Below are 23,656 nucleotides of genomic sequence, written 5' to 3'. Positions count from 1 at the left end.
TCATATGTAAAATCAGTTGCGGGTGTGAATGTTTAATCACGCATGGATCATATGAATGCAAAACTGCAAATGGTTTATCCACAGTGTTGTAACTTACTGATAAACTCATCACATTCACATCTTTTTTTTTTTTTTTTCAGTTTTAAGCCTATCAGAACTAATAATGCAGTCCTTTGCTTTTTATTTACTTACTAAATATCTACTAAGCATCAGCCCCTGAGCCAGGGAAGAGTACTAGGCATGGTGACTTGGTTATTACTCTGGGCTTGGATGGTACAAATTGGGAAGACATGGAGGTAAACTGAAGATAGCCATACTGTGTAAGCGGGCCATGAAGCCAGAGCAGGGATGGATGGGTGCCTGGAAGATGAGCTACTTAAAAAGAGACTGATCAAATGAGTAAGTGTTAGGCAAACAGATTCAACTATAACGAGAATCAAATCATGTTGCCCAAAGTGGAGATTATTTTACTTAAAGGGCATCAGAGTACACCATTCCCAAATATGCTCCTTTGGCATCAGGATTATTTTGAGCCAAAGGCAACTGAGAAACAGCAGGTGCGGGAAAAGCTCTCCACCTTCCCCCCTTTCTGCCTAAAGGTAGGGGGTACAAATTTCCCTCTGTGAAGGTGTCCCCCCTCTCCTCTCCCATACCAGGAGCAGGAAAATGGCTCTTAATCATGGGAGACACTCTCATCACCCCAGAGGCCGCATCAGATTGCGACTGCAAAACAAACTTTACCGAAATAACCCAAACTTCCATTCGTTCTGGTATATTTTACCTTCCCACCATTTATCTCCCATAGAAGCCCAAAGTCATTTTCCTTTGTCTTGTCACTTCTCCACAAACATATCACTCATTGCTAAAATGGTGTGTAAGCCCCATTTCCATCTTCCTACCCCCAGGCCTAACTGCCTGTTTGAGTCTCTACCTCTTTTCTCTGAAGGCCTCCATGTGCACACATAGTAAACCTTTCTTCCTACTGACTTACCTTTAGTCAGTTTAATTTGCAGGGTCCATATCATTAAACCTAAGAGGGTAGAGTAAAAAGTATTTTTCCTCCCCTATATACCATTAGTGTATCCCTCCTATTTGTATGATATTGTGATGGATAGCGGGAATAAAATGTCCCCCCAACACAGAAAATGTCAGTCACTACCATGCATAATTCAGTGTAAGCCAGAGAGACATAATTTTAAAAATAGCTCAAGCAATGTGTAATAATAAGCTGTGTGAAATACTATAGAGGAACAAGAACTGATTCAATGAGAGAGTAATAATTTGGCAGTTAGGTCAGGGAAGGAATCTGTAATTTAAGACCCAAAGATTTTTTTTTTAAGTTTATTTATTTATTTTGAGTGAGACAGAGACAGCAAGAGAGGGGGTGGGGCAGAGGTGGGGGGGGAGAATCCTAAGCAGGCCCACACTGTCAGCACAGAGCCCACGTGGGGCTTGAACCCACGAACTGTGAGATCATGACCTGAGCCGAAGTCGGATGCTCAACTGACTAAGCCACCCAGATGCCCCTAAGACCCAAATATTAAGTGAGAGCCAGCCAGGAAACAAGCAAGGGCCCTGATGGCGAGTGGTAGTGGGTGATCACCTCCAAGGAACTGAGGCAAAGTCAGGGAGAGAGCCTCGCGGTATACAAGTGGAGCCAGGGGACCAACTGGGAGTCTACAGGCATGGTCTAAACAGGAGAGAGGGTGGAATGCACATTGCAAATGATGAGGGGAAATCTGAGATGTATTTGGGGAGTAGAATCAATAAGACTTGTATCTCAAACCCAGTGGCATTCACTGGGTATTCGGGCCACTATTCTTTGTATCAATCATGGCTGTCTCCAGTAGGCCTATCCCTCTCCTAAGTCAATGGCATCTTTGTATAATATGACATGCAAAGCAGGATCTGTGTTTGGGTTTATTGGCTTCTGAATGTCCCCACAACAATGATTAAGTATTTTGTTTGCCATTTAGGTAGAGAGAGGCAATGCACAACAAGAGAAAACTAGAACAGGCTCATATAGCTAGACTAGACCTCAGACATCTAGTCCAGCGGTTCTTAACATTTGTGGGGAATGATGGAAAATTATACCTGTTCATGTACACATTTTGATGGGAGGGATCACAGACTGCCTGAAATTCATACATGGCTAGATGCAGATTTTTAAAAAAAAAATTTTTTTTCAACGTTTATTTTATTTTTGGGACAGAGAGAGACAGAGCATGAACGGGGGAGGGGCAGAGAGAGAGGGAGACACAGAATCGGAAACAGGCTCCAGGCTCCGAGCCATCAACCCAGAGCCCGACGCGGGGCTCGAACTCCCGGACCGCGAGATCGTGACCTGGCTGAAGTCGGACGCTTAACCGACTGCGCCACCCAGGCGCCCTAGATGCAGATTTTGAGGTCCCCTGTTCTAGACAAATCTTCCCATTGTTCAGGTAGAGAAACTGAGGAGTAAATGTTCTATAACATAGACAAAGAGGGAAGGCCAGAAGTGTTACCTCCTGACTCTTTCGCTGAATTGTGTAACCTATGGAGCTTCTGGCAGAAACATACATTTCAGCCAAGGTATTCTAACAGCGGGGCTTAGATTTACGTGATCCATGGGGAAGCACCATGGTTCTGCTGGTGGCTGCTGGAATCTTGGGGAAGGAGGGGGCTTCCAGGTCTCCAGCCACCACTGATTCTGATCTGCTCCTGTTGGATTCATTCCATTGCAGACGACCTCACCATCCTACACCCCCTCCACCCCTTCCCAAGAGTGTACACATGTAAAAAACTAGAACTTTCCCACGGTTTCCCCTCCAAAACTACTCCTCTGAGGCCTTTGAGAAAATGTGATGGGCTGCAGCATAGAAAATAACTTAGAATTAAATAAGAGCTATCCTTGCCATTGAAAAGGTCTTAAGTTGTTTTGTGTCTCTGGGGTCAGGCCCATGCCCTCTTGCTAATAAGCTTGCTGGTCCCTGTCTTCTTGCAGGAGGCAACACTGCTGTTTTTGCATTTGTCTTATTTTCCTATACAGAGCAATTTTGTTCTGCCCCTCCTTCATTCCAGGCACTGACCTGGGGCTGCTCTTTCACATCCTCTAGGCTTCAAACCTTTCCTGAGGAATTCTGATTTGGAGGTGAACATCTGACAGTGATTGAAGGTCAAGGGAAGAGGTTAAATCTGACTGTCTATTCTTAAAAAGTAAAAACAACTTAAGTTTGTTTATTATTTGGGAGGAAGAAAAAGCACAGTTCAGGAATGAAATGCCTGACCACGTCACTGCTTCCCCTCCTGGCCCCATCCAAAGTTGCATGTGAGCAGAGGTTCAGACACAGTTAAGGACTCAGCCCCAAGGTTAATCAGACCCCCTCTTGGAAGGTCTCCAGCATGAGCCTCACGTCCTGTTGCTCATGCAATGCAGGGGGCTCCCAGACTGCTCAACTTCCTAGAGTTCCAAGCATAAAACGCTCTGTTATGGCTTGCCTTTGGGACACCTTGGCTTGTTCAATTTCATACTTGAAGTTTAGATCTACTTATTAACCCACCGCCTGACTCACCTGACTACCTATCAAGGTGGCCAGACCTTCCAGACAAAGTCATTAAAATTGCCCCCAAGGAGTTTGATTCAGGACCCTTAATTTCCTTCAGGGGAGAAGCTGTGTGCGTATCAGCAACAGCATATCATGATTTTTGACATAGTGATGGCAGGCAGTTGGAGTTATATAAATTATAGGATGTGATTACAGCGTTGCTGTGATAACACCATCGAAATCCTTTTGTGATGCATAACATTCAAAATGCAAATTCCAGGATATTTATAAGCCCATCAAATAGAATTGTTACGACTCCTTTTAAACCCGGGAATGCTGGGTTTCTTTTACAAGGAGGATGAGCTGAGTTTTCCTTCTGTCACTTAATACAGCACAGAGAACTCTCCATGTGAGACATACATGCTGCAAATTTCAAGTTTCCTATCTTGTGCTGCCAACACTATGAAACATGATTCAGGACAAATCAGGCTCTGGTGTCTTCATATCTTAAACGCAGGCACTGTGAGCTTTTCAAAATTCACGAGAAGCAATGTAACTCAGGCTGGTGGGAATGGAAAGGCCATTTCTAATCTCACATCAAGCATTTTAAAGACTCTGGCACTCTGTAATGCAGTCCGTTGGGCTTGTGCCTCCTCACAGCACATATATATGAGATATCTGCCCACATCCCATGGGAGAGCAGAGGCCTCACATCCACGCAGGCGAAAGAGGGCTGAATGAAGCCCATTTGTTCCATTAATTATCCCAACTCTTTGGGCAAATTCCTCAGTCTCCCTAAGTCTTGGCTTCCTCATCTGGAAAATGGAGACAGTAGGACCCACTGACCAAGGATGCCAAAGCACACTTAGCAGGATCTGGGGTGCATGTTAACTGCCCCCATCCCGGTGGCTCTTGCACCCATTTATTCTTACCGTGCTGCATGGGAGGCCTGGCCTACTGCACTGTAGAAGCATCAAAAAGGATGCTTCTGAAGATCACCACTAGCTTTTACAGTTCAACCGTTCCTCCCGGGCTTTCTGGTTCATTCCTGCTGGCCACAGCACAAGAACAGGACCATGGCAGATTCCGTTACTATAATTATGCCAATGCTGGTTGTTGCTCTAGGATGCTGCCATAGAAATTTCTGAGACAGTGACGGCCAAGGGCATCAGTAGAATTTTTTCGTTTCCTTTCTCATTCCCAAGAATGGAATGGAGCTTCCAGGCAAGACACATGGATATACCCCTTAGAGTAGAGAGAGTGGCTTCAAAGAATGGGAGCATCCAGGGATTCCTCTCTGTTGGGAAGGGACACATATACATGACCCTCTTTACCCCCCTTTTTTTAGAATGTCAAAATTTGGGAAGTCTAAAATGAAAAGAAGGTAGAATTCATTCCATAAGACTCTGTGTACAGAACAATAAATAATGCTACTCTGAGTTTCCAGATAAAAATGATTAGCATTTATATGGAGCACTTGCTATGCACCTGGCATGGTGCTAAGCAACATTATCTTTTTTAATCTTCACAATCTATGAGATCGGCACCGTTACTATTCTCATTTCACAAAGAAGAAACCTTGATTGTACAGTTGACCCTTGAACTACATGGGTTTGAACTACACGGGCCACTTCAACATGGAAACTTTTGATAAATATTAGAGTACTGTAAATGTATCTTCTCTTCTTTATGATTTTCTTAATAACATTTTCTTTTCTCTAGCTTACTTTAAGGTAAGAATATGGTATATAATACATATAACATACAAAATACATGTTACTTGACTATGTAAGTTATCAGGAAGGCTTCTGATCAACAGTAGGCTAATAGTAAAGGTTTTAAGGAGTCACAATTTATACATGGATTTTTGACTACAAAGGAAGGGGTTGGTGCCCCTAACCCTGCATTGTTTAAGGGTCAACTGTGTACAACACTATTATGTGGTAACTTACTGTAAAATACTTTAGCATAGATGATGTGAGTGCATATGCTGATTTCTAAAAAATGTTTATTGAGAGAGAGCAGGGGAAGGGCAGAGACAGATGGAGAGAGAGAATCCCAAGCAGACTCCATGCTGTCAGTGCAGAGCCTGAGGTGGGGCTTGAACTCATGACCCTGAGACAATGACCTGAGCTGAAACCAAGAATGGGACACTTAACTGACTGAGCCACCCAGGTGCCCTGGATTTTAATCTATGTCTTAGAGAAGTCAACTGCCTTAACCAGAAATACATATTCTGGCTAGTAGTTAAGCAAAAGGCAACATGCCCTACCATTTATCTCTGACCAGCAGCAGAGGTTTTGTCAATTACCATAACAATGGACATTAGAAAGGATTTTTCATTGGTAAATTGGAGATTTCCACTCTATATGGATTGGTTAACAGATTGCAGAAACCCCGCCTTCCTCTGCAGGAGCCCACAAAGGGTTTTGGGAGCTCAGCAGATTCCATCTTGAGAAACAGCATGTCAGGTCTTCTTGCTAAACAGACAGCCTTCAGCTGCTGACTCAGGCTTCTCAGTCACCTGACTCCAAACAGAAGGTTAACTGACACCTGCAAGTAACACGTTTGTTCTGATGCAAGATGCCATCAGAACATCTGAAAGGATAGAGATCTGGGACTTCCTGGAGCTTACAGAACATTTAGTTGACTTGTTCAGGATGTTAATAAATGTTTGCAGGGATGGCAGAATTTGCCTGAGACTTGTTTTCACCATAACGTGGTAACAGGATTGCGAGAAAGACAAAGTACGGCCTTGCCACTACATGTTGGAAGCTACCGATAGCTTCAAAAAACATCTAATAATTTTAAATTACCTGATTGGCTTGTATTATTCACTTCAGAGACTTAAACTGTATTTCCTAGAAATGACACCCTGCTGTCTAGCATAGGGACTGACCCTCAGCTAAGTAGGCGTTTGCCTAATAAACTAGGTAACCTACATCTGGTTTCATAGGCTTCCCCAAACGATGGCCAAAGAGTAGACTCTCCTATCTACTGACAGTACAGAAAAGGAGCAGTTCAGCTGGATACAAGGGCCATTAAGTCCAGACACCCTCAGTGCTCCTAATTCAGCCCTAGGTTGGATTATCATCACAAGAGAAATGGGAAACTGACAAACTTGATCTAGATTCCATGAAGTCTGGAGAAATCAACAGACCTTACAAAAATGTGTGGTTCTGCCAACACGGCAAAGGGCTGCTGTGAACCTATTGGCTGCGGCCAAGACACAGCTCTCAAGGCATCCCTGCATTCCCAGCCACCCGTTTTCTTTTCCAAGTTTATCCTTGTTTGCATTCAGTTCAACTTGGTCGAAAATCTGTTCTTAATAATATTAATAGTTAAAATTAAGATTATTTTAACCTCTAAATAACTTATGTTTAACAAAACCACACTATTTTCTAAGTAAAAAGACCCACACATTTTAATAACAAAACAGAGTCAGAAATCTCACTTTAAAAGGAGAGCTTTTGCAACACAATACGGTTTGCTACAAACGTATTGTCATGCAGTGATCGATATTTCTTGAGAATTCCATGCTTTCACATAACAGAAAACTAAATAAGAAGCAGATTGTCAAGTGCTATGATGGTGAACAGCTGCCAAAAATCTCTGTTTTTTTTCCCCCTCATTCCGTTAGTATTCTGTTGCAAAAGTTATATTGAAACCGTAATTCATTAAGGATTTCTCAGCATCTTCTTCAGAAAACACACTGTGATTCTATCATATCAGACTTTCTGGGAATTTTCCTTTCCAGTCCGGCCCAGAGTAATTAACTTGGCCTGAATAAAGATGGTAATTAAAAGCAGACAGCATTTGTATTTTGATGGAGAACTGAATGCTAATACTAAAGAAGCTCCATGGACCTGAATATTTTTCCCAGCCTCTCCCTATATCAAATGTCTTTGGAGTCCACCTAAATTATGATGATGCCCTACCAAGAAAAATCACATTCCACTCTTCATCCATAGACCATATCTTTAGCAAAAAAACCACTGTTAGGAACTTTTCCATCAGACCTAAGTAATGTAGTATAAACAATGTGCCTTAAGCAATCAACCCTTTCCCCAACATATTGCTCTTAACAATACGCATAGAAAGGGAACATTGCAGAAATCTGGTTCACTCCTGAAAGTTCCCTGTTCTTCCATCTAAAATCAGTGATTTCCACTGAGTAGATGAGGCTGGCATTCATTTAAACCAGCTGTTTCAGACCTGAACTTGACAAATATGACAGCCATATTTTGGGGACAGTATTTTAAACTCTACTTGGTACAGCCATCCTCTCTGTAGCCAATATTCTATACTATTTCTTTCCTACTTCTTGGTGTCTCATTGGATGTTTTTAGGAGAAATATAGCGTAGAGTGAGAGAAACAAGCTCTAGTGAGTAGTAAAAAGAGGCTGGTGGTATATGACAAACAACATGCTACTTTATTTCACTTTCATCCACTTCCTCAAAGAGTTTACAGTTCGGTGAGATAAAAAATGTACATATGTGGAATTTCTGATACAGTACAAGATTCTGGGATGGTGCCAGATGATTTAAGAGCACATCACAAGACCAGAGCACCTGGGTGGCTCAGTCAGTTAAGCATCGGACTCTTGATTTCAGTTCAGGTCATGATCTCATGGTTCACGGGGATCAAGCCCTGTGTCGGGCTCTGTGCTGACAGCACGGGGCTTGCTTGGGATTCTCTCTCCCTCTCTCTGCCCCTCCCCTGCTCTCTTTCTCTCTCTCTCTCTCAAAATAAATAAATAAACATTTGTTTTTAAAAAAAAAGAGCATATCACAAAAGCCCCATTTGAGACTAGGGGTGGATCCAAGGAGATCAGGACATGCTTCCCAGAGGAGATAGTGATGGAACTGAAAGCGAGGGATAAGCCCAAAAGGCTCCCAGCTGGGGTGGGAGGAAGAGGCTGCTTCTTGCAGTTAGGTAGAAGAAAATCTTAAGACTATGAATCTGTGGGTAGGGTGAGGCTGCACAGAATGGAGAAAAGCCAGGTTGAAACAGAAGAATGACGGGTGAACAGGGGTCAGGTTATCAAATGATTCAAATTTAGGTCCCCCTTGAGGGTTCTGAGCCAGTGGTGAGTCAATCCACACTTTATATCCTCTAACTTACTGGTTGATAGCTAACATAGCTCAACCATTTGTGAAGCACTTTGCAGCTGGGCCTTGAAATACTTTTCTGAGGCAGACAGGAAAAGTCATCTAATTTAGCCTCAGGATGGTCCTCGAATGTGTGAGGACAGTCCTTCCCAAGGGTCCCTTCTCGGAAAACCATGGGAGGTGAACTGATGAACAAGCAGTGCATTTGAGTCTGTCCTCAAAGGAGGATCCTTGACATGGAAACAAATGCTCATTACACGGTGCTAAGTGAGAGAGAAAGAGACTGGGATGAATACTTGCTCTTGCTTCATCTCGGGTCACCGTCAGTGTGATTGCTTTGGAAGAGAAATCAATTACAAGAGTGTTGAACAGTTGTTTCCATCAACCAGCAAAGATGTTGATGTTCCAGATTTTTTGAGTAAACATAATGGAAATTGATTTGAAAACACGTTCCTTTTGCCTGAATAAACCATGTCTTTGTTTTTCCTTTCTTTGTTCAGAACTAGAGAGAATTTCCCCTGAGGCACTGAGCTTCCTGCTTGGTCTGGACATTTAACAGTAGTGTGTATCATCGGCAGAATAATGCCGAAGGAGCCCCCAGTTGCTATATCACCCACAGGCAGTTGTGAACAGCCAGGAAGGAATAATCTTTTAAAGTCAAGAGGCAAAGAATGGTCCTCTGCCATGTTTCAATAAAAGTAGCTGAAGAGCCCAGCTAGGTGAAATACTCTCATCTATGGTATCTGTGAGCCACGGTCACAGACAGTACATCTGCATTTGGCACAGCAATGCTTACGGAATGAAAGCAAAAGAATTACATCTTTTACATGGAGAAAACCCTGTGTGCAGCAAGAGAAGAGAAACTGGCAGCTGATATCAAACCACAGGTTGATTCTCTGGGATTATTTTAATTATTCTTCATGCTGGTAATAAGAGAAATGCATTCATTTTAGTTTAAACCAGGTCGGTGCATGAGAATCAGCTCTGAGAATCGAAGTTGCCCAAGTATTTGGGCCATTAAGGGGGAAAAAAGCAGTACAGATTTAGTTGTGGTGGCCAAAATACCTCCCTCAGCTCTCAAAAGACACAAGGGAGAGGGATTCCTATCCCCCATGTAGCAGACAGGTGGATGGAGGAAGGGCGATGTCAAGATGTGGGAGGCAGGGAAAGGACTGGGAGATATTTGTTGGAGCAGCTGGAACTAAAAGGAAGCCATGAGCCTGGGGCTCAGAGAAGAGGAATGAAGATATGGTACTGAGAGTTAGTATTAGAACCTAGTTAGGGATGCAGCTTATGGAAACTGTGGATAGAAAGACAGAGGTCTAGAAATGTTACCTCCTCCAGACTCTGGTCATTTCCTGTTGCTTAAAAATCTTTCCTACAGAATCTGTGATCCACAGCTCTGGCTGATTTGTTTCCATCCTATGACCCTTCCCTAGCCACAGCTGATTGGATAAGTGGTAGACATCTGACCTCAATGGGATGCTGGGATGGTGGGTTAGAGTAAGTTATGCAATTTGCTCAGAAATGAACTCATATCACAAACACTGAGCCCATCTGTGTCAGCTTTGAATTTGGATATCATATTAAGCAGGACTTAGAGAAGACCATGTTTCACCTGTGAATAAGGGTGGCCAAGGGAACTGGTCTCCAGAGAATATAAAAAATACAGATATTTGAGGGAAAAAGCACAGGCAATTTGGTTTTCTAATACAACCATGGGCACAACCTTCCAATCCCCATAACCATCTCTCCTAACTGGACCCAACCCGGTGCCTTGATATAAGCTTAGCGGCACAGCAGATAATCCACAGCAGCGAATTCCATTTTGCCATTTTCAGAGACTGATTCACTTATTACTCAGAATACTACTTAGGTTCTTCAGTGCCAAAGAGAAGCAAAACAGTGCTTTGGAGCTTCCCTAAGCATTCAGGAGGTGGCCAAGCAACCAGGGCTCCATGGCCCTACTCCCCACATCCACCAGAGCAGCTTAGCTTCTATATGTATTATACACCAAGTGTCCATGGAAACATTTCACTAGACAAAGAGCTCTACTGCTTAAAAACATGGCACCATAGGGCACCTGGGTGGCTCAGTTGGTTAAGTGTCTGACTCTTGATTTTGGCTCAGGTCATGAACTCGTGGTTCATGAGACTGAGCCCTGCATCAGGCTCTGAGCTAACAGCATGGAGCCTGCTTGGGATTCTCTCTCCCTCTCTCCCCCACCACCCACTCTCAAAATACATAAGTAAATAAACTTAGAAATGAAAACATGGTACCATAATGAATATCATACTGATGGAATACATGATCTCAGGCATAGATTAGTTTGGGAGTCTACAGACAAAGTCTATGCAGGACTCTGTACCTTGCAGCCCTCCCAGTATCAACTACCTTTGGGACTGGTTTCTTCCCCACTCTGTGAGATTCCAGCCATCAGTTAGCTCCACCTCACCCCTCAGAATGGGGTTGTGACCCAAACAGACCTATTATGGATTTGATATAGATGCTGGAAGAGAAAGGGAGAAATCAAGGGTATCAAACAATGAAAGCTAGTGGATGGGAAAAGGTCGTGTTTGTCATCCTAAAGAGTGGGAAACTGCCTTCCCAAGAACTAAGCCAAGAAATCAAGCAATTCATGAGATTCATTGGAAGTTGAAAACACAGGAGTGATTCCTGAAGCTAGTCATGCCTCAGGACAGAACTACACAGGTATCTTGGTTCCAGGAGCTCACGAATTCCCTTTTTGACCTTTGCTACTTTGAGTTGAGTGCTCTCACTTGTAAACAAAGAATACTGAATAATCTATTATGCTAAATGATTATTCGGGCTTAATGGTCTTATCCATTTCTATAAGATCTTATCTATTTCTAGAGACTGTCCTTTCTTTAGGGACAGTTACAAATTATTATACCATAATAGCAGAAACAACCATAAATCTAAAAATAAAAAAAAACCTCTTAAAAGCTAATTTTTTTCATTTTCAGCTCTAAGCATTTCTATTAGTTGACAGTCATCCATAATGTATCAGAATATCTTTCCTGAAGATAGTACTTTTACACTTTGAATTCATAGTTTCACAACATGAACTCAAAGAAAAAAACAAGGTTGAGCTAAAAAAACAAACAAACAAAAAAACAACAACAACCCACTATTTAATAGAGAAATCTAGAATCAAATGGAAAAGAAAAATATTTGGATAAATATAAATGGCACTAGAAATCAGAATGCACTCTTTTTAACATCACCATCTCCTGGCAAAAAAATAATTATAACAGTAATCTGTTTCAATGGAAATAAAGTACTATAATATTTATAGTCTGTGCCAGAGTTATAATGACTGCAGGGGCAGAAGTGAAGTGTCACAGCATGCTCCACATGTTTTTAACACGGTTTCTAAAGGCTCTGGAGGCTATTAAATTTAATGAACCCATCTGCTATGAAATAGAGGTCCCAACGTAATCAGTTTTCTCCATGCCATGTAATGCAGATGGCATTCTCTGTTCCACGACCCAGCAGGATGGTTTATGTTTCTCTATACGTGTGTCTTTTTGTTTTGACGATTTGAACTCCTTTGATATGCAGCGGTGTCTTGGGAAAATACTGTAAATTCAGTTTCCAAGCCCCAACAACTTCTTTATGATGGCTTCGACCCCCTGAGTAATTGCTTCTAGGCAGTGCGATGTAGCTTAAGGCAATCACCCAAACGACTCCTAAATGGCCTAGGTACCATTCCTAGATGAGAAACTGAAACAAATGTGCAATCTATCAAATGCGAAGCATTTTCTCCCAAGTTGGACTTAGTGGGGGGTGAGGAGGAAAGATACACGTCCAATTTGCAAATGCAACTAAATTGGTTTGAAAGTTCCTACAAATTGCATACTGAATTGCATTACCAGCAACAGGGAGGGGCAGGAGGGCTTGGTAATGAATTCTCATTATTTTAAATGGTCACATTCCCACTGTTTCTAAAAGACTTCTTTGCTTCCCTTCTGCTTGTCACCATGGTCTGTGGAAACTCCCCTGGAGGGGTTGATCAGGGATGCTGATGCTTCCTCAGTTTAATGCAGCGTCTACCCTGCACAGCAAGTTGGGTAGCATTCCCAAGATGATTAAGTCCCAACTGGAAAGCACAAGTCATTTGCTTACAAAATGGAACAAATTCCATTGTTAATGATTTTTTTGCTCTGCACCTAAGAGATAATGACTGTGCATGACTTGTATTCTGATAAGAAGCCCATGAATTTCAGAATTCTGGTGTTTGCTGTTTTGTCAATTAATACATGAGATCTTATTAGATTAAACATAATTAATGTTGTTAACATTAATTCATTTATTTGGGCTTCACCGGGAAAGCAAATTGAATAGAACAGCCAGGCAGGAAACAGAATATTTAATCAGACGGGTAGTAATCAGCAGAGAAGACAGGCCCTGAAAGGAAAATTCTGTCAGTCCCGATTCTAGATCAGGCTTAGTTAAATACAATCCTTGACTCATGTGCAAGAATCTATATTTAGGCTATATAGACTTTTATCTTTAGCTTGTCCAGACCCCAAAATGTATGAATCAATACATAATTAATAAAAAGGTAAAGTACCACACTCATGGGTCATTTTAAGCTATTCATTTAAGTATTAAGTCAATTACATGATCATATTTGTTGCTGCTGGGTCTTCAGCCATAATGACTGATGAGTCAACCAACAGGAACTCCTTTTGCCTTAACTTCCAGATAATTAAAGAGAAAGAAGACTTTTAAGACCATGTTAAGCCAACTGGTGGAATCAAGTGTCTATGTTTACTAGATAATCAACAAATACCTACTCCTTCAGTATTTGGTAGAAATGATATTAATCAGCAGGTCTGGTTAATCGTATCTGAGTCTGAAACAAATCAAAGCCACTTTCAGACTACAATGTCACAAAGAGACTCAAGGCTCTTAGAGGCATTAGTGGTAAGCAGCAGTCTTATGATGAAGAGCAGACATGGCTGCCTTGAGACTTGCTCTTAATACAGAGTTTGCAGGAAGGAGGAGGTGTTGGTTGTATTTCCTTCCAGCATGATCTTTCCCTCTCAGACCACAGCATGTGGGCAGTCTGTTGCAATAGGCAGGATTCTAAGACAGCTCCCAGGATTTCTGCCACGGTAGGTACATGACCCTTACAATTCCTTCTCCTTGAGTATACGTATGATGGGATATCATTAGCATGATTAGGTTGCTATCAATGGACTTGAAGTTAATTAAAAGATTATCGTGGGTGGGACTGACGTAATCAAAGAAGCTTCTATTTAGAGGGATGCACTCTTGCTGGTCTGGAAAAGAGCAAACAGCATCGTGTGAACTGCCTCTCATTGACCATGTGGCAGGAACTTTGGGTTCTAGGAGCTGAGAGCAATTCCCAGTTGATAGCAAGCAAGAAAACCGGGACCCCAGTCCTCTAACTGCAAGGGATCAATTGTACCAACAATCTGAATGAGCCTGGAAGAGGCCCTGAGCTGCAGATGAGAACTACAGCCTTGGGAGACCCTGAGCCAAGGGACTTAGCTACCTTGTGCCCAGACTCCTGACCAATGGGAACCCTGAGATAACACATTTGTTACATAGCAATAAAAACGAACACAGCTGTCCCCATGATGCTGATCCATGTCACAAGAGCATGTGGGTCATTCTAGCTGGAAATCAAAACTCTGCACATACCAACTGCTGGCCCTCCTCTCTGTATTTGGTAAGGTCACTGTCCACAGAGCTCACAGTTCCCAGAGGCTACCAAGAGGCAATAAGATAGGAAGCAGATACTAACCTGGCCACCAAACCTACCACATCAACCTGAGAGAGAACAAACAAATCAAGGTAAACTTACCCTTAATGAAAAGGAAGGAGGGAAGAAAAGAAGGAAGGGAGGAAGCAAGGGAGGAAGGAGAAGAAGGGGAGGAAGGGAGAAATAGAAAGAAAATGAAAGAAAGAAAGAAAGAAAGAAAGAAAAGAAAAGAAAAGAAAAGAAAAGAAAAAAGAAAAGGAGGGAGGGAGGGAAAATAGCTAAGTACCAATTTCCTCTGAGTATATGGAAGGCTATTTCTCCCCAGTCTTACAGATACATGGCCCACAGTTGACACATTGTTATTTTCAGCAATAATCTGTAGAGTCTTTCCAATGCATTCATTTACATATCCACAGAAGTAACAATTTTCTTTTAACACTCATTAAGTTATGGGTTTCAATAATAATTAATTTATACAATTAGGATAAAATAACAGCTAGCATCAACAAGTTTGGGAAGTCTGAATATGAAGACAACTAACTTTGAATAAGCTCGCAACTCAACTTGGAACAGTTGTGTATGAACTTCTTGTACCAGTATGGCCTCCAGATCCAGTGTCCAGTGTGCTTTGGGCAAGAGGCACGAACTGTTTCACTGAGCCCATTATTTGGTAGCCAACTGAGAGAGCTCCTACCGTGTTTCCCTTGCCTTGGGAAATCGGCCAGTACTTACTTCCATGAGGCTGTGGGGACTGGTCTGGAAGGTGCAGCACGGCTGCTAGTCCTTCTTGGGGACAGTGACCCTAGACATCAACCCCAGATATTAATGCCCCACCCACAGTAGGTAATTACAGTGAAATGAATTCCAAGGGATTAAAGTGCATCTCTAGACGAACAGTGCTTCCAAGGGACTCATTATACCTAAATGCCAGATTCTATTATCAGAAGGGAATAAGCCGTATTGCAGTTAGCAGCCCAAAAAAGGAGAACATTTCCAAAACTTCCTATAGCCAAGGAGAAAAATTCCCACTGGGCTTCCTGAGTTTGGGAAAGGATGATAGGTATCATTTACTGCATTCTCACCATGCACAGATGTTTAATCCTTAATGTCAACCCTGGAAGTCAGGTTTTATCCCCACATGGTAAAGGAAGAAAACAATACTTGAAGAAGCTAAGGGACTGACTTATGGTCACATAGCTAGTATGGTACAGACATGGAATTCAGACCGGGTCTCTTTTAATGATAAATTCAATGCTATCAGTTAATAAACTAAGGTAGATTGTAAATGCTTAAATATATATATACATATATATACATATATGTACATATATACATATATTTATATACATGTATGTACATATATGTATGTATATACATACATATACATATATGTATGTATATACATACATATACATACATATACACACACATATATATATATATATATATATATATATATATATATAGCCCAGAGCTGCCAATGCTACCAGAACATTATGAAAATGGGGTCACCAGTTCCAATGTCAAGTGCTTCTGAATTTGGTGTCTTTCATTATTCCATGGTGGGACATATTAGGGCACTGCTGGCTTGAGACTGTCCTGAATGTGTCAGGATGGTCACAAACTTGTCTTGCTTATGCTGCCTCCCTGCCATTTATCTTGTGGGTGGTTCCCAAGTTGGACTCATCTCAGAATTTCCACTCTACAGATAAGTTCAGCATGCAAATCCTCTTTTGAGCCCACACACAAACAACAGGGGGCTTTTGTTCTTGTCCTGGCAGAATCCAGGCCCAGACAGAGTTTGAAGAGATTGTTGCTTCCTGGCCAAAGATGCAGCCATGGGAGAAACAGCCGCTTGTCCTCACTGAACAGCGGTAGAAAGAAGGAAGATGGAAACCCCAGTGTCCCCCCTGACCCAGCCAGTTTCTCAGCCCCACCAAGACGAGAAGAGACTCTCAGAATGTTCTACTGGGGGAATTATTTCTCAGGGCTATTTGCAAAGACACAACAGAAGCTTGGAAAGCACAGAGGTGGTGCTGAGCTATCATTCATTACGGCGGGGGTGGGGGGGGGGGGCGCTAGTTTTATGTCTATCAAAGGATTCTTGAGGAGGTAGAATAAATGAGCTCTGTTATCTTGGCATACCATTTTACTCAATTATGAGTGACTTAAAGCATTATTTTATTTTTAAAGTAAGTAAAGATGATTATGGAGCAGAAATGCAAATTTCATAGAATGTTGGAGATAAAGCACAAGACTTCAAAGACATTTCCTCTGAAAACTGCATGTCCAGAGCTGCTCCCAGACCATTTATTTTTGCTTCTGCTATCCAGAATTCTTTCGTGGAAAAGTTGGAGTAGCAATGGGTTCTCCTGATCTCTTCATTGCCTTTCATATGTAAACGTATATATGTATGTGCATATACATATGTGTATGTAATTTAGTAACTCTAGAACAATTGATTTAAGTGATTAACATTATCTAAAGCAAGACATCATATTAATAAAAATCTTTGCCCTCTTCCCTGACCTTCCACCACCATGACCTTCAGGTTATGTATCCTCAGCTGGCATACTCTATGAGTGTGGTGTGTCTTTTCCAAAGGCACGCCGTGCCTATTTGCTTCTCATTAGTGACACTAGTATTTTTAAAGTTTATTTATTTATTTTGAGAAATAAAGTGAGTGAGAAAGCAATAAAAAATGAATAGAGTGAGAGAGTAAGGGAGGGGGAGAGAGAGAGGGAGAGAGAATCGCAAGCAGGCTCCATGCTGTCAGCTCACAGCCCAGCATGGGGCTGGAACCCACAAATCGTGAGATCATGACCTGAGACAAAACCAAGAGTCAGACGCTTAACTGACTGAGCCCCCCAGGTGCCCCTAGTGACACTAACTTTGATGACCCACGCCAGATTTTATTTGGATTCTCCCACTGTGTAGAGACTATTTTTTCCCCTCACACCTAGTCAAAAATCTCTGGGGAAGATCTTTGAGATGATGAAAATATCCTGCTCCAAATCTCCCCCTTGGTTTAACTTGCACCGAGGACCTTTTCCCTCACCCAGTCTTCAATACAATGGCAGGAAAGTGGTGATCTTCTGTCTCCATGGCTGCCGTGACATTTATCAGTCAGCGGGGCACTGTGCACCACGCCCCTGCCCACCTACTTCATCTGTTCAGTTCATCTCATTGACATTTGTTCATCTGTTCACTATTGGTAAGAACACATGGATTTCCGTTTTACTCCACAGGTTATATTCCACTACTGTCCCTTTTATTTTGAGGCTCAAACTGTCCCAGAGCTGACCAGTGAGGGCCCCTTCATACTGACTCCTGTGTCCTTGTGAGATGACCTTACTGTTGTTTTGAGCACTTCTTAGTTTCTGGCATAAAATATTCTAGGCTCTTTGGTGGGGGGTGGGGGGTGGGGGGGGGAGGGAGGGGGGCAAGGGGTACCTTCCCCGCCCAAGCCCTGAAATTAGCAATTTCTCTAAGAACGCTGGTTTGTTTTAGTGGGGAATGGTTTTAGGAAGCTGGGATCCGGGTTCTAGATGTGCTCACTGCTACTGGGGTGCCACTGCTTAGTCTAGGCCCTTTCAAGGGACAGAGTTCGGGTTTCATTCTGAGACCTCCCATCCCGTCTTATCCTGCAGGCATCTGTTTTATGTTCCTCATCTACACGTTTGCTCACTCCTACCATACTCACAAACCAGATTCAGATTTGCTAGGCCCACATGACACCACATGACACCAAAAGGAGTTTGGTGTCAGTTCTCTCTCCCGCCTAGACTGAGGGTAGTCTGTTCAAGATTTAACATGGTGCCTAAGTTCTATATTCAAAAGCGTACTGCTTTTTCTCCCCTTTTTTTTGGTAATATTTTTAGTTCATACGAAATGCAGTTGGATTCATTTGGTTCTGTTTGCATTCACTGTTAGTTTTCCCCCCATTCTTGTTGACGGTAATTTTTGAATGCGAAGGACCTCAACCTGCTTTCAAAAATCCAAGCTATGCAAAACGGTGTACCCAGAGGAGTCTCACTCCGTTCACTATCTCCTCCTCTGCACTTCCGCTTGTTGTAGGTAACTGATTCTATGCGATATCCTTTCTGTGTTTCTTTTCGTAAAATTAAGCATATATACCTATACCTTCTACTTCCTCTTCTTTCTGATACAAAAGGTGGCACTCTATTTATACTCTTACATTTTATTCTTCTTACTTGGCAATATATCCTGGAAATCCTTCTATATCTACCAGGAAAACCAAATCATTCTCATTCCTGTTTTTCATATTAAGACCCATGATGTGTATGTACGATGGTTTATCATAATCTCTCTCTTATGCTTGTGTATTTAGGTAACTTTCAGTATTTTGAAATGACATGCATTTCTGTAATGGACAAACCTGTGCACATGTATTTTCATATTGCTGCAGGTTCGTCTTCAGAGTGCATTCCTAGACGTGGAATTGCTGGGTCCAAGGATAAATGCAAATGTCCCTTCATAGAGATGTCCCCATTCTCTTCCCACACACAATCTAGGAGTGTTCCTTTTCCCACAGCCTCATCAACAGAGGGTACGGTTAGGCTTTTAATTTTTGCCACTCTGATAGATGCCAAATCGTATTTCACTAGGGTGTGCTTTTCATTTTTCTTGTCTTTCTACGAGTGAAACTGTACATCTTTCATATGTGGAAAAGCATTGTTACTATTTTTGTAAATTGTCTACTGTCTTTTGTTCACCTTTTAAAAATAGGAGTATTAAGGTATTACCCTCAATTTTGAAAAGTTCTTTATATATTAGGTTATTAATGACTTAAGTGTGCTCTATGTTGCAAATATTTTCTCTCATGTTACCTTGTGCCTTTGACTTTGCTTATCGTGGTTTTTGACTTATCAAAGTTGGTTTTCGTTTGGTTTTGTCTTTAAGAGTTAAACTTATTCATGTTTCTTTTCATTGCATCTGGATTTTAGAGTCATTGCCAGAAAGATTTTCTCTGAATCCAGGTTATAGAGGGATTCACCCAGGTTTCGTTCAAGTGCTTGCATCATTTCATTTTTTACAGTTTGGACCACTGATCCACTTGGATTTCTTTCTTGGGTAGGATGTGACAAATAGAACTAGTTTCATCTTTTTCTAAATGGCATCTAGTTTTCTCAAAAGCGTTTATTATGAAGACCATCCTGACCCCAGTGATCTGAGATGACACCTTTATCTATACTGAATTTCCATATGTAGTTGGATCCCTTGGTTTTTTTTGGACCTCCTATTCTACTGACCTATCTCTCGGTTGCTGGTACCACTATATTGTAATCATAGAGGCTCTGTTTTATAGGTCTTAAATTGATGAAACAAATAAAATGCCTGATCAAACTGGCTGATCAAACCCTGTTCAAACCACTGGGTAACTGGCCCACTTCATTCTTGGCAATAGTCACATGGCTCCTTTTCTTTAAGGCTTTTTCCTGCCATACTCAACCACACATAAGAGATGAAACCATCAGTGCTGTTGCTGTGGCTATTGTTGTTAGTATGGTGCCCACATAGATGGGGCAGCTTAGTTATTTCATTGTCATGATTCTAAACCAAACTGGGGTCAGACTACGGAAATGATGAATGCCCCGGGTCTCCCCGGCAACCAGAGAGGGTTTTTCACCTTAGCGTCCATCTCTATGCAGGGTGATTTCTCCCGGGGAAGGGGCAGGCCACCAGGGTGTCCCCCAAGTTGGGTCCCCATATGCTGTTTCTGCCCTGCATTCACCTACAGCTGCCAGAAATGAAGCAAGAATGAGAGAGCTCATGGAGAGAAAAGCTGGCCCACCGCAGCCATTGAGATCACTCCAGAGGACAGCTGTGCTTGGGTTACAGTGATTAATGTGATGTTAATCCCAACAAAAACGATGGGAGAGAGGCCCTGTGAGAACATTTACAATCAATAAATGAAAAATGCCACTCCCATCAGACTCATTATCACTCTGAAAAATCACCCTGAAATTACACAAGAAACCTGGCCATTGAGCCATTACTAGACGATTGGCAAAGCTCCTCCTTTTACACTAATTCTGCATCAGATTTTTTTTTTTTTTTTTTTTTTTCTTTGAATTTGCTTTAGAACGAGCTCATGGCCAGAGTTCCAACATCAATCCAGTGCCTGTGTAACCACCATTGAAGCATATTCTCACTGGTCTCTGGGAAGAGAATGCAGCTGTGGCCTCTACGGCGGCTCCAATTCACTGTTGGAGCTAAACGTTGGTCACCTTCCCAAGCTGAGACCTCAAGATTCATCATCAGGACCGGGCCTCTCAGATGGTTAGCACTGAATCTAACAAGCCCATAATAACTGCTACTGATAGAATCTGTACACATATGGGAAGGAAAACAAAGTGCTGAGCAGACACCTGCCAAAAGTGCTGGTTACATTCTGATATTATGATTTTTCACCAACCTTGCTTGCCCAGAGGACCAACACAACTGTACCACAAAGGAAAATGTCATCAAACTCCATTATTGAGGAAGAGTGATAGAACAGCCATTGTAAAAATTAATGAAAGAAAACCTCACTCAAGTGGACTTGGTTGCTAGAAAGGGAGACCGGTCAGAAGAACTGTCAATCACAGACCCAACAGAAGACTACTCAACAGGAAAGGATCACCAGTTACAGGCCCCAACAGGAAAAGATCTACATTGCATCTTCTACAAGAAATCAAGCACCTTTGCAACCCAGCCAATGGGAAACCATCATCACCTTGAACTCTTGCTTCTCTCCAGTGGATTTTAGTTCAAAACAACCCCTCCCAACTTTCTCCTTTTTCTCCATAAAATAACGTTGGACTTGCCTATGGTTTTGCTGTAGCTTGCTTGTCCTGGATTGCAATTGTCTACTATTCCTGAATAAACGCATTTTTGCTGGTCAAATAACTGACAGTTTTATTTTTAAGGTTAACACCATCTTCTGGAATTCACAGAGGAAAACCCTCAGGCTCTCCCCCAAGGGCCCCAGGGACTCACAGTGCTGTCGATGTAAGCTTCAGTCCATACCACGTCGTGCTCCTGATCGATGACTTTGGGCCGGCTGAGTACATGCAGGTATTCCATGACATTTTCCTGCACATCAGCCAAGGTGGAGATCTGGGTGAAAAATCCTGCCGAGAGAGAGAAACAAGCTTAATAGCAGGAAGAAGTACACTGCAGAGCAAGCATAGGCCATTCCTTCTTGGCCTCTAGTTAACTTCTTTCATTTCTTTTCCTTTCCTTTTTATCTTTTTAATTTATTTTTTAAATGTGTATTTGTTTACTTTGAGAGAGAAAGCATAAGTGGGGCAGGGGGAGAGAGAGAGGGAGAGAGAGAATCCCGAGCAGGTTCCACATTATCAGCAACAGAACGTGACCTGAGCCAAAACCCAGAGTCAGATGCTCAACCGACTGAGCCACCCAGGCACCCCTTTTCCCTTTCCTTTTTAAACATCGTACCTCATCTCTACCATCACCCACTTCATGAGTAGTATGTTCATGTGATATTGAAAATATAATCAAGCAAAAGGAGTAAAATTAAGATCAACCATAAACCCATGTCTCAGAGGAAGCCCCTGCTAACCCAATAAAGAAAGTTCACCTGGACTTTTTCCCAACACATCCACTTATACACATCCACATGCACCTTCTCTGTAAGAAATGGGAGTCCTCTCTACATGCCATTCTGGAGCTTTTTTTTTTTTTTTTTAACTTTAGTGACTTTATTTCCAATGGGAAAACTATGAACCACAAAATTTAAAGGCCATCTCATTTTTATAACTGTAACAATAGCTATGCCGAATGTGAAGGGGCATAAAATCTACTGAGCACTCGGTAAACAAACTCTGTCTTGTTTGTTCTTGCAACATGAGGAAGTGGGTATAACTGTGCCCACTTTCAAGACAAGATGACTGAGGCAGACGAAAGAGATGTGCTTCGCCCAAGTTCTCACAGGTATCAGGCAACCACCGAAGGTGCACCCAGGGTTAGGAGTCTCTTCATGCGCTCCTTCTGCTCCAACAGAATTTGGCCTTTTGTGTGTTTGAGACGGAAACTCCAGCTCACATGCCTCATGTGGTCATCAGACCTGCGTTTTGAATAGGCTGGCTTGACATGGTTTCTAAGTACCAAAAAAAGTCTTCAACGTGCTATCATCTCATGATGGGGACACCGTTTTGATTTTGAGCTCCTCTGCGGTGAGGAGTCCTGTTGGCTTCGCCATGGGCTAGGAGATGTTAGCAGAGGAAGCATGAGCTGAGCAAGGTCTGGGTCGCCGGAGTGGGGGGCTTTCATTCAAACATTTCTGAAAGGCTTTTGTGGCGCCCGGCACTGGAGAAGCAGGGATTAACAAGATCAGCACGACCTCCTGGGGCCTGGCAGGTCTGAGTAAACAGACAGCTGCAAAGTAGCACGGTCAATATTATGCTGAAACCCACACCAGGGACAGTCCACCAAACCCAGCTACCCCAAGGAATGGTCAGTGCAGCTGGCCCCTGGAGGGTGAGGGCCCAGTTAGCTAGAGGGAGACTGTATCCAGCACAGCAAGGGGTGTGAGTGAAGACCTAAGTGGAGAGTCAGGCCCCTTCTAGGAACTGAAAATCACTCCGAATGGGTGGAGTAAGGAGCTGGGGGAGGGGGGCTGGAAGTCAGATGCTGTTAAGATCAGAGATGAGTGGGGGGGGGGGGACAATTACATAGGACCTTGGAAAGGAGTTTAGACTTTATCTTCCAGGCAGGTAGTCATGAAAGAATTTTAATAAAGGGGACACTGACAGACAAAATTTATGTTTCCTCCCCATGCCTTTCAATAAGGACCCTTACAACTAAGCTCACGCCATGTCCTACTTGCTAGCAAATCAGAGAAGGGTATGTACGCCCCTGAACCAGATCCGTCACAGCACTTGCTACAGTGTTTATAGAACCTCTCGTCTAAAACAGTGCCCCGGGGAAGGAAATGCCTGCCCCTCTGTTGTCCAGAATGGGCTAGAACACTCCCAGGGCATTTCCAAACAAAGGCCAGCTGGTTTGAATTTGCTGTGCCAACCCCAAACCAGGTTGGGACCATGTGGCTTCTGGCTTCCTGATGACAGCTCTGCACAGTGCTAATTAACATGCATTGTCACTCCTGTCCAGGGCTGGGGCCTCTCCCACCCCAGGGGAAACAGGGCCCCAAAGGCACAGACCTTGAGTGCCTGTTCCAGCTTGTGGCCTGGGAGGGGGCCCATGTGCACCTTGGCACTCCCTCTAAGGTCAGGCA

The 23,656-nt window shown here is 42.7% G+C and overlaps 1 protein-coding gene across 1 annotated transcript in view; it reads right to left on the bottom strand.

The window, feature by feature from the left end:
- CACNA2D3 (calcium voltage-gated channel auxiliary subunit alpha2delta 3) overlaps window positions 1-23,656 on the bottom strand; it is an 863,383-nt gene that overhangs the window by 263,807 nt on the left and 575,920 nt on the right. The window contains exon 13 of the mRNA XM_030307036.1: window positions 21,397-21,530. Coding sequence (XP_030162896.1) covers window positions 21,397-21,530 — 134 coding nt within the window. The remainder of the gene's footprint in view (window positions 1-21,396; window positions 21,531-23,656) is intronic.

Source organism: Lynx canadensis, chromosome A2 (genome assembly GCF_007474595.2).
Source record: "Lynx canadensis isolate LIC74 chromosome A2, mLynCan4.pri.v2, whole genome shotgun sequence".
In the NCBI taxonomy this organism is placed as follows: Eukaryota; Metazoa; Chordata; class Mammalia; order Carnivora; family Felidae; genus Lynx; species Lynx canadensis.
The sequence above is the reverse complement of the archived record's forward strand: the minus strand, read 5'-3'. Positions and strand labels throughout refer to the sequence as shown.